This window comes from Chaetodon trifascialis, chromosome 11, assembly GCF_039877785.1.
Source record: "Chaetodon trifascialis isolate fChaTrf1 chromosome 11, fChaTrf1.hap1, whole genome shotgun sequence".
In the NCBI taxonomy this organism is placed as follows: Eukaryota; Metazoa; Chordata; class Actinopteri; order Chaetodontiformes; family Chaetodontidae; genus Chaetodon; species Chaetodon trifascialis.
Window position 1 is genome coordinate 13,151,370 of NC_092066.1, and position 12,225 is coordinate 13,163,594.

Sequence of the window (12,225 nt, forward strand, 5' to 3'; positions counted from 1 at the left end):
TTTCCAGTCTTGTATAACCAGCTGTTCCCATATTTGCCAGATAAAGCATCTTTGCGAGTTGAGTGAGATGTTTGATTCAGCTGATAGTGACAAAACTCAATACATTCAAATAGCCACATTTAAAGCAAGCTTCAGCTCTGCGCTATCTATCTCGCCTGTGCTGATATGTGACTGTTAGCTTGTAGGATCCGCATCAGTTTTTCCTCCGTGCAGCTTTTATTTCAGCCTGTCCCCGTTCTCTCTTCCCCACTCAGTGGAGAGAGGATTACAACGGCATCACTCAAACCATGTCTCTACTGAAATCCATCTATCAATTCTCTCCCTGTGCAATATTTCTGTATTCCTCCCAAGTGGAAAGATCAAACATTTGGTATTGCACAGTGAAATACATTGAAAGGTTCTTAGCCACTTCCACAATCCCTGGTAGAGTTTCTTTTTTCCTTCTAAAGCCAATTATTTTACATCAGATCAAAAGCATTTATTTATCATTTACAGAGGATAAGCTGACAGAAGAGGAACTCCCCACAAGTGCACAGAAGCACACACACACGCCCCTGAAGACACACATGAACAGATTTGTTTCCATGTTGGCACTGTAGCTGCGCTGGAACAGCTACAGTATGTTCTTTGAAAACACATTTTTACGCGACACAGGCACCATCACTGACTGCTTTTTTCCCTGAAACTTATATATACACCAATGCTTCACATCTCTTTGTTTTTCCTCTTCCCCCACTTTTCTACTTTTTCTCACTCCTCCACAGGTGTGAGTGGACAGCACTGGTGAGGTTTCTTCCCAGCATGCCACTGGCACAGCAGCGTCTCAGGGCCACTGTGCCCACAACAAGCTGGATCCTGGCTTTGGCTCTGTTTCTAGCACTACAGGTGAAATTTGTTCCAACAAAACAGCCATCTCTTACTGAGTAGAGCTGCCCAGGGCTTTTTTTTTTTCACATTCATTATTTATTTCCAATATACTATTTTTGGCAGCCATGTTAATCACTTGACTCTGGGCACAAATCTTCTCAAATTCTGTCCTGGCCAGTTTGAGTATTAAAGAGACAAGATGATTTTGACTACCTGCATGTTTTCTGCATCTTTTCAATATTTTATGTGATTGTTTTCCTCTATATTTCTCCTACAAAGTAGATCTTCTTAAATATTATGGCACCAAGCAGGAGCCTGCAGAGTCACTGTTGCTACATCCATCAAGCTTTCCATTCTTGCATATGCACATGAAAAACTCCGACAGGTTTCTTATTTCTAAGAAAGTGACTATTGATATGTTGACCACACACTGCTAGTGGGTGATATGTGATGATTAAGAAGGATTACTTTTGTATGAGTCTATACATTGTTTTCAAGGAAAATCCTGCATTGTATACCTTTAAGCTAACGGTAGCTCCGTGAGTTGGTTGAAAACGCTGTTTTGAGGTTTCCGGTGGTCTTCTTTTAAAAGAGATTCTTGTAAAAGGGTCTTAATTGTACACTTGATGGCTACATACATGATGTTGAGCTAAATCTGCATGTTCAAGTCAAAAAGTCACCGCCTTCACCAGCTGATGAGCCACGAAGACATGGAAAAAAAAGAAGCAGCGGTGCTCACAGTGTAGAGTCCTAAAATGTAGGATCAAACTCTCATTATGGGTCCGACATAAAATGTTTTGGCTGCTTAGCTTACACACTTGTTCTCATTTCCAACAGTATGTTTCACTGTTAACATTACAAGAGAAAGGGCGAACAGCATGAGGACTGTGTTTGGCAAATGTAACCCTGGCTTGGGTAACATTGACTGTGGTTGCTGGAGTGGAACAGGAGCAGGACATAGCTGCTAACGCTGCTAAACTCTAATAACACCCAGACCCAGCGTCCACACAGTGAGGGAATACTACACAGTGAATGTAGTCATGAACATAGCTTTTTTTTTTTTTTTTTTTTTTTTTAACACAAGCTTATGTAGTTAGTTCAGGGCTTGGTTTTCACTGTAGGTAAGAAGCTACTTAATCCATTGCTTATACTTTCACTATTGTGCTATGGATTTGGAAAGTCAGAAAAATGACACACACCAACCAAACTCAAAATGCAGAGTGGCATTCTTACTACAGTCCCAGGCACATCTCTTCACATTTAACACATCTACAAAGAACAAGATGCCATAAATACAGTACTCACATGATCGCTGTGAGCATATCCTCTACTAATCATTGTTTTCCCTTGAAGTGTTACTTGCTTTATTTGTTAGAAATTCTCTCCACATTCTTGCCAGACAAAAAGAAAGTACCATCTGAAAATACTGAACTGTCAACACATTTTTTGCTGGTGACCTTACTTCTTACTGTGAAAGCTGTTTTGCTTGTGCTGCAGCCAGTGAGGAAAATCCTTCATATACAGTTTATTAGTGTCACCTCATTTCGTGTCCCCCTGGCTCTTTCTTTCGTCTTCACTCCATCATTCTGTAAACGCAAAGTACAAAGGACAAAAACAGCTGGAAACCCCTGAGTCCAAAGCACGTGCAGTGTTTTTTTGTTTCACGTTGTCTCTCTCTGCAGGGCGCCACTCATGCTGCTCCATCAGGAGACAACAAGCTGGTTCGTACCACCAGAGTGAGGAGACAGACCCCAGGGGGGAATCAGCCCCCCTCCGCTTCCTCAGCCAACCAGACCCTGCGGGAGCAACCCGTAATCTTTAACCACGTCTACAACATCAATGTACCCTTGGAGTCTCTGTGCTCTGTCGACCTTGATGCCTCCGCACCACCTGACCCAGGTGAGGTCTTCTAATAGATGGAGTGTTTGGGTTTAAACTCACTGCCATCTTATCTGCTGTCCTAGAGGAACCTTGTGTTCTCATGGAGACACGCAAACATGCTGTGTTTAGTTTTAGGACTTTTTCTTTTTGATTCAAAGGTTCTCGTGCTGAGTTGGGGTCTGGCCCTTCTGCGGAGGGTCCAATGGATCCAACTGGACCAACAGAATACACTGAGCAGACGCTGGATGCTGACAGCCAGGTACGTGTTTATAACAATATTTTCTTTTTGTTTTGATGGAGGCGGACTGTCTCATGTGGCACGGAAACTATTCCAACAGACAGCATCTGTTTCATTGCACATAGCTATTTACATACTGATACTTACGGTGACATGTTGTATTACCCAGTATGAGTATGCTTCTCACTGGCAGGCATCTACGTACTTGAAAGATTTGGGTTAAGTGTCACTTTAAAATTAATCAAATGCGCTTTGCACCATAACTGTTGAATTCATTCGTCTAATATGCTTAATCAACGCCCTTAAGTGCCAATTTGCCTCTTTATCAAACTATAATTGTCCTTCAGGTAACATTCACTCATCGCATCAACATCCCAAAAGCTGCATGTGGTTGTCCTGCAACAACCACAATCCAGCAGCTTGCCACCAGGGTGGAGATGCTGGAGAGAGAAGTTTCCCTGCTCAGAGCTCAGTGTGGGTCTGGATGCTGTGGGGAGAGCTCAGCCATGGGTGAGTTAACAATGACAGCAAAATATATAGAGAAAGCTGGAAGTTTTGTTTAAATAAGTGATTTTTCCCTGTAAAAATATAAAGAACTGCGACAAAAACATTCAAAACAGGCTCTCTCATATGTGCCATGAACAGGTGCCATAGGTAAAACAGGCAGAAAAAACTGTTTATACCATGAATGAAGAGGAGACAGACAGCAGCAGAATATTGATGCTGCAGGGCAACTTCTTTTTCCTGCTGCACAGTCTCGGTCTAAAAGGTGTGGAGAAACCTTTGCTACTGGTAAAAAAAAAAATGTGTTCACTATTCAGGAGATGCTGCTATTGTAATATGAGGGGAGTGAAAGGGATAGAGTTTTAGGATATATTATGGTTAAAGGATCTGCTCCATTGACACCATCACACCATTCAAATATTTTCTGAAAACGCTCCATCTCTACGGTGAGAATATGATTATCTCCAGCACTCATGATGTGAATCAGAATGAGGGTGAAACGCTCAGCTAAGGAGGACAGTGGCGAGATGGAAGTGCACAAAAAACAAGTTTTTATAGGTGTCTTGACTGCTGTTTCTCCCATCAAGTGCATGTTGAAGGTTTGAGGGTTTTGCTGTGATTTCAAAACTATTAATGCTTGAAAATGTGTCTCCATTTTTCTGAGATTCCCAGTATTACTAGTGGTTTGAGGAATGGGAGCACTGTTCTTGGTCATTTAGTAGTAATGATTGGTTGGTCTTATGCACACAATGATCCACCTATTGAGTGCCAAACTGCAATTGGCCCTACTGCTCTGATTGGTGTCTCCATGTCTGATTAAGCCACGTGTGGAACCATATGCTGCTTTGTTCATCTGATCTAAAAAACATTTCGCCATGCAGCTGAAAACTGAACCTCAATTTTAGCATAAAATGCAGGTGAACATTGGATTTACATTGCTGTTGTGGCAATTTTAATTTGGACTTCTAACACTACAATCAATGACATGGTTGTGTTTAGGAGGTTTGGAGAAGGCGCCTGTGTTTCAGTACATATGATCTGGTCTGGTCTTCAATATACAGAACTACCATAGAAATACCAGGACCTCAATATCGGAGTTCATTTCTAAATTATATTAAAATCAAAGAACAAGTGCAAGTCATATTACCCCAAGACTGAACTAACCCTTTAGGTTTGAGTTTATGGTAATCTTGTCATCTTTGAGTCAAGCATGTCATGTAATACATTATATAATGTGCATTATTTCTACCTTTTTCCCAGGTCGTTTTGACTTTGTCCCAGGCTGCAGTGGCCACGGCAGCTTCAGCTTTGACCTGTGTGGCTGCATCTGTGAGGAAGGTTGGACCGGCAAAAACTGCTCCGAGCCTCGCTGCCCGGACGACTGCTCCGGCCAGGGGGTGTGCGTTGAAGGGGAGTGTGTGTGTGACCGTGACTTTGGAGGCGACAACTGTTCAGAACCGCGGTGCCCTTCAGACTGCTCGGGTCGCGGGTTGTGCATCGACGGGGAGTGTGTGTGCGAAGAGTCCTTCACTGGCGAGGACTGCATGGTCGGGAGGTGTCTCAACGACTGCTCAGACCAGGGGCTGTGCATCAACGGGACGTGCCAGTGCCGGCCCGGGTATGTGGGAGAGGACTGCTCGCTGGTCTACTGTGCCAACAACTGCAGCAAGAAGGGCGTCTGCAAGGATGGATTCTGTTCATGTCAGGATGGCTTTGCTGGAGATGACTGCAACTCTGGTAGGCTGTTACTTTACTTCAGTGTTTTTATTCTCAGCTGTTGTCAAGTACGAAAAGTAGTTTGTCTGACATTTGTGGTTCAGTTCCCAGAACCAGAAACTCTGGGCGAGAAATTTGTCCTCCTTTAACACTTGCTGTTAATGTGACCAGGGCCAAGTAACTGAGCACAGAAATAACGGCCTAAACAGATTTCAGAATGACACTTTCTGACCGTCACACAGCTCAGCCTGGACTCATGAGCAGAAACAGGTCTCTTTTTTTCAAATTTGAGCTTCAATGTTAATTGGAGTGCTGATCTGCTGGAATGTAAACAAATTTTCTCTTCATCAATAGCTGGCACCATCACTGAGGTTTATTTGGGTGCGAAAACTGAATGGATGCCTCATATTGCAGATCAGTCTTTAGGAAAAGCCTCTTGATGTCTCTTTATCTCATGTACATACAGTGTGGGAGTAATTCTGGAAAAAAAGAAGTAAAAACAGACTTGTTCCCTGTGATAAATATCACCAACAAACAAAGATTTCCCCTTAAGCTAGTCTTTAAGCTAGTCTTTAAGAAAATAAAGCTTTGAATGCAGTGTTAGATGTAATCAATATGTGACATTCAGTACAGTGATGTATGGAGGGGATTTTTATGGAGGTGGGAAGTCATACATCTGTCTAAGCACTGTCTGTCAGACATATGTAATTAGGCCTGCAACTTAGTTCATTATTTTTCTGACAAACAAGTAAAATTACTAAACATATATATTTCACAATGGCACAAAACAGAAAAGCAGCAGTTTCTCAGAGTTTAGAAGCTATAACTTGCAAATGTTAGACCTTTTTGCATGAGTTGTCAAATTTCTGAAGGTTAATAAAATGATTAAGCAACTACATGTTTCAACACTAAATGCTATATATAACAGAAACTTAAAGCTTATGGAAGGACACAGCAGGTATTGGCATTCATCTGCCATGGAGTGCTGAGAGTTTGCAGACAGATAAAGGCTACAGCAGGGGATTTCATTTATCAGCACGCCTTTAGCAAGAATAAAGGAAGTAATTAATTCAACCACCTAGTGTAGTGTTTAGATAGAAGGTAAAGCTTCTAACCCATGATGCCCCATGATGCACGGTTGCCTATCTGAACCCTACAGAGCACATAGATAGATCTGATTTGTTGTATAGTTTATAAATGCATGGCTTTCTCACTTTCCCGCTACAGCAATTAGCTCCCAGCCCCATCACTTTTAGTATACGTGCAGCCCTGAAAAACAAACCCATCTGTGCTTCCAACGCAGGTGGCCGGGTGTGTGACTTGCTGGACAGCAGAAAGTGTAACAGCATTCATTTGTCAAAAGTCACATTCATCCGGGGAGAAGTGTCACATTAGCTACAGCTGAGACAGTTTCTGAGTCACGCTTGCCTTTGTTGAAGCCCAGCTCTTCACGTCAAAATATCAGATCCTCCTCTTCCATTTGAGGCAGCTGTCAACAAAGTGAATGATGGGAACAGACAGAAGAGCGAGCAACATAGAGACAGGGATGGGAAATCATATTACTGAGGCTGAATCCTCCTTGCTGCCCTCCTATTTAATATCTATACCAAGTGAGGGTGTTCGAATTGCTTATTTCTGTGCAATTAGAGTCTAAAATAGCCAATGCTTGTAGGGGATAGTTTGCTGAATACAAAACGAAGCAGTTCAATTATCAGAGACCTGTAGGGTGACAGGCTTAAGTGCTTCATGTTATCAAAAGCTGAAGAAAGCGGGATGTATTTTTGCTTCAATTATTGTGGCCTATAATTTCCCACTACCAGAAATAATGGAGGCTGTTGAATTTAAATGCGATGTTTCAGGCGTGAGGTAGGATACAGTATATCTTCACATTAAATATATATCCACCGACAAAGCAGAGATCAGCTTGTGCCGAAGAGTGGCATTTAATCTTGATGGCAGAGGAATTCCACGATCATTTCCGATGAATCCTGATGCAACAGTGGAAAAGTGGCGATGACATTCTTGCGTACTTGACATCCTCTGTGTCAAGTGCGGCAGTGGTGACAACTGACATTTATATTTTTCACATATTTATGGATCTCAGCACTGCTCTTACGCAGGGTCCGTGCCTTCTTCATGCTGATTTCATTACCTTATTTCATTCCCATTTTCTGCCGTACTGCATCAATCAAGTTTAGCAGGCAAGTCAGTCATATCTATTGAGATGCCTACTGTGTAAAGTAGCTTTGTTTTTATAGGTTATATTACTTGACAGAAGTAACTGTGATGTTGAAGGGCTTTGACAGGAATGTGACAATCCACCTTATCACACAATCAAGCGCAAACCTGAACCTGTGTGCCATTCGTAGTCTACTCAGCAGCTGGAGGACACACGCCGTTATCACGGTTGTGACTGAAATTGTGTTGCAGCTTGGGAAAAAGTCCTTCAATAACCAAAACCATTCTCCTGCACTGAATAGAAATTGATTCTTTTTTTCCTGTATGATAAAGCATCTTTGACAGTATGTATTTTCAACTTCTGGTGTGCTCCTCCTGTTCTGGATGCTCATAAGAGCATAGTATTGGAAACCAAATTTGCATTTGTGCATAAGAAACCCCACAGACCTTTTTCAGCATGACTTCAGTTAATTTACTCTTCCCCAATAATAAAACAGCAGAAGCAATAACAGGTGGTCTGCACTGGGCATCTTTTTGGATATACATTTATACTACATGTGCACTAAGGGCACAGTCATAACCAGCACACTTGTAGTTGTTAATAAGTCTTTGCCATTTTGTAACCTGAACTGTGGTTGGTTTGGTTTTCAGTGAAAATGTAATCCAACCATGTATGACATTCCAGAAACAGTATTAAGTAACCCTTTAATCAAGGTACATATGCATCATTAAATAGTTGCTTATTAGCATGCATATTAGTAGCATATTAGCTCTTTATTAGTCATCATAAATGACTTGTTAATGCCTTGTTATGGGGGTTATTAAGTGTTAGGTTATGAAGATTATAATTCATGTACACCAACTACCTTACTTACTATGAATAAGCAGGAATTATGAGGTTATTTAGGGAAAACTTGGTTGCTTGCTTGTCATTCTGTCCTGTTTTTGTGCTTATATTCCATCAGAGACAGTTGACAGCTCTGTGAGGCCTGTTATCCAGCATCAATGTTTGGCTCCCTAAAGCCATGTAACCCAGCCACACTGAATTGAACTTACTTTGTGATATAGGCTCATGGTTGATTTGTACCTAGATTATATGACCTCAAACGAAAAACAAAATGCAGCACACTTTGCTGCAGATTAGAGCAAGGAAAACAATCTCATAGCACAGTTGGTCTTAGTTCCACATCAGCACAGTGAATCTTTGAACCCCATTTAAAGAGAAATTTATTCGGGATGTTTTCTGTTACCTTCAAACCACAAAATATCAGAATTCAGACAAAAAGTTTCAGTTTAGTCACTTAAGCAAATTAACAAGAGAAATGCCATTACATGAAGTAGCCTGAGGGTAAGTTAGTCCTCTGATGGTGAACTGACCTCCGTTGTCAGCTGGAGTTTTAACTTTTAAGGTTTTAGTTCAGTAGATACTGCTGTATCTGCCGATGATTGCATACTGATTAGACCTAATGAGACTTAAAGACTCCAGGCGAGATTCTGCAATAACCTTCAGCAAGTTGCCTTTTTGAAACAAACCTTGAAAAAGATACATGCCTGAGAAATGGTTTTCCGTAACTGGAGAACACAAAAACCTTCAGCATTTGAATTAGTCCACAAGTGATACAACCAGTGTTTATGACATCACATTCATGTAGATGAGCATTTTAACACCACTAGTTTTGAGGTCATGTGTCTAATCTTAGGCTGCATGTACTATGCCTGGCTAGAGACGTGGCGCTCTTAAAATCCTAAGACCTTGTCGTCTGCTAAAGCCCAAAATGTGCTTGAACTGAAATTAGAATAAGAAAGGAAAACACAAGGAGATGAAGTTAGGAACTGAAAACTGCTGCTGAAGTTGGACACTGGCCCAATCGCAAAGGTCAGAGACTCTCTTGATACTCAGCAATTGAGAAACGTTGAGAAATTCAATAGAGGAAACACTGTATTTGCATTCAAATTAGCTGCTTGTTGATGAGCTTTCACACAGTAACAACAAGGTGCGATACTCACTGCTTCTCTGTCTTTAGTAAGAAGTTGCAGATTCCAGCTCATTGACTAACTTTTCAGAAGATCATTTTCTAAAGAGCTCACTTGTGAGTTTGCCCTTCACTTTCTATAGGCGTTAACTTTCAAGCAGCTCGTCTGCTCAGCCTCCTGCATGACCTCATTCAATCACTCTTCTTCTCTCCCATGGATTATTGCTCCTTCGTTTCATTTGTTATTTCCTTCATACGTGACGAAGCTGAGTCTAATTGATGAAATAAATCTAGCTAAGTGAATTCTGCAGGAGCTGTCCCCAGTGCAGGTTCACGGTTTCGAAATGAGCAAACTATTGTAGAGCATGCGCCCATCTGTCGAGTGTGTGAGGAAGGAGCTGGAAAGGCTACTAGAGTGTCCAAAGGATCCCCAAGGAGGACTCAGTGCTGTGCTGTAAAGTCCTGTATCACAGGATGTAGACATGATGGGGGGGTGAGAGGTTGTTTGTCTCACCATCACACTCACTGCTCCTTTATTCCTCTCTCTGTCTCTCCTTTTCTGTCTAATTTGCATTCTGTCATTTAATCATCTTTCTGTGTTAGTCATTTACTTTCCTTTCTTTCCTGGCCTTCTGTCACCTGTCTGTTTATCCGTCTGTTGTTGTTTCTCCCAAAAAACTGTTTGTCCCTCCTTTTCCTCCTTTGCGTCCTTCACCTGCCACCCCTCCTCCTCGTTGTTTTTGGCAGTGGGAGCTGTAAACACTCTTGTTTATGCCTCGACATTTACATTCAACACCACCTTCTCAGGCTTATGGCTTGACTATCTCCACTTCAGCCCAAATGAATGACAGTGCTTCTCCATCTCATGTTAACACTCAGCCTCTTGTTGCCTCAAGCACAAGCTTTTTTCTTTACCAGCTAGCATGCACATGAACACTTTGTATTGAGGTGCACATATTCACCAGTAACTAGTTGCTTATTAGCATATATATTACTAGCATATTGGCTCTTTATTTGTCATTATAAAGCACTTAATAATGCCTTCTCCTGCATGACCATGTCCTTTAACTACAAGGCCATTAACAAAGAGTTTTCTCTCAATAATCTCCTAATTACTTCTTATTGATAGTAAGTAAGGAAGTTGTTTTATATCATTCACATTTTTAATAACCTAACCCTAACACTTCAGAACCCAAACCCATATATGTACATAGGTATTAATAAGTTCTTTATAATGACTAATATAGAGCCAATATGCTGGTAATATGCATGCTAATAAACAACTAGTTAATGGCGAAATTGTAATTTAGTGTATTGACCCTGGATGGCACAACCATGCAGTGGATTAAAGGGGAAACAATACTACATTAATACTAATGTCGTAAAAAAAACCTTGCGGTATTAATTAAAATTCAGCGCTTTGCCAGCAAACATGTGCATACATACACAACTCATATCAGTTAGAGTTTCTCTTGTGGAATGATTTGACTATTTCCTGGCAAGGATGTGCGTTCTTTATGTGAAGACTCTACTCCATCCATACACCACAACATTTGGTCCACACATTTGCGACACTGAAATTCTGAATTATGCGTGTGAAAAAGCTCTTCCATGCAAATTAGAGCAAGTACAATTTTGCAGTTTTCCCACCAAGGTAGGGTAAAGCTAACATCAGTCTTGTGACACATGCAGTATACTAGCAAGTTGCTCTACAGGTAACATAAGTTGGTTTCCCATCCAAATCTATCACAAATTTTAACCAAATGTTGAAAAAATCAGCAAGAGAAAATGCACATGAATGCTTGTTTCTATCCACTACTGTGATGCAATCAGTACAAGTTGGTCCATCAAGATAAGCAGTAGGTGGCACCAAATTTTCCAGTCGGAAAAGAAGAAGGTTCAGCAATATGACATAATTAAAAGAGCACCAGTTGAACTTCAAATAGTGAAAAACATTATAGAAAACATGGTGGAAATGAGATTTCTGTTTATTTCAGGTATGCATGTGAGGAAGCTTACATCAGATCTGTTGATGGAAACACAGCTAGTGAGGTTACATTCTTAATTATCTATTTAAGACCAAAAAAAAAAAAAAAAAAATGCAGGTACAAACCACACTCAAGCAAAATCCCAAAACAAAATAAATAGAACAATTGTTAGATAGAACAATTGAACAAAATAGAACAAAATTTGTGCTTTTTTGTCTCAACAGTGGCACCGGCCATGAACTTGAAGGTCCGAGGCGTGACTGATCGCACTATTGACCTGGAGTGGGAGGGTTCAGTTGTGCTGACAGATTTCTTAGTGACCTACACACCAAGCAGCGCCGGAGGTAAGTTCAGAGCTGTGCTGGTCTTTTCTAAGCAAGGAAGGTTGTAATATAAGAATACACAGCTTCTTTAAAAAAAGAAAAAAAAAGCACAACATCCATGTATCAGTGTATCTTCTTACCCGTCTCTCTGTCAGGTGTCCAATTAGAGATAAGGATCCCAGGCAATATCACCACCTGCACTATCATAGGCCTGGAGGCGGGCATAGAGTACAACATCAACGTGTTCGCTGTCATTAACAACAGTATCAGCGTCCCTGCCAGCATCACTGTTTCGACCTGTAAGTGCAGTCCTCTGGGTTGTGATGACAAAATGTTCTCATGGGAGCTCAAAGGATATTCCATTGAAGCCATGTTTGGTCCATGGCCAACAGAATCTAAATGGTATACCACAGTTTAGTATCTCACATAAAAAAAAAAAGTTCTCTGTCTCAACCGGTGCTGTGCATGCCTCCTCACATGGACACAACCATTCATGCAGATGCACACACACTCACACCGTCTCTCACTTTTTTTTTTTTTTGTCAAATCATCCCCAA

General features: G+C 41.1%; 1 protein-coding gene across 4 annotated transcripts in view; it reads left to right on the top strand.

Moving 5' to 3' along the window:
• The window catches only part of tnr (tenascin R (restrictin, janusin)), a 160,715-nt gene that overhangs the window by 96,394 nt on the left and 52,096 nt on the right, over positions 1-12,225 (top strand). For all 4 annotated transcript variants that reach the window (XM_070973327.1, XM_070973329.1, XM_070973328.1 and 1 more), the window contains exons 4-10: positions 765-885; positions 2,550-2,766; positions 2,907-3,007; positions 3,334-3,496; positions 4,751-5,227; positions 11,570-11,689; positions 11,824-11,967. In XM_070973327.1, coding sequence (XP_070829428.1) covers positions 802-885; positions 2,550-2,766; positions 2,907-3,007; positions 3,334-3,496; positions 4,751-5,227; positions 11,570-11,689; positions 11,824-11,967 — 1,306 coding nt within the window. In that variant the 5' untranslated portion in view covers positions 765-801. The remainder of the gene's footprint in view (positions 1-764; positions 886-2,549; positions 2,767-2,906; positions 3,008-3,333; positions 3,497-4,750; positions 5,228-11,569; positions 11,690-11,823; positions 11,968-12,225) is intronic.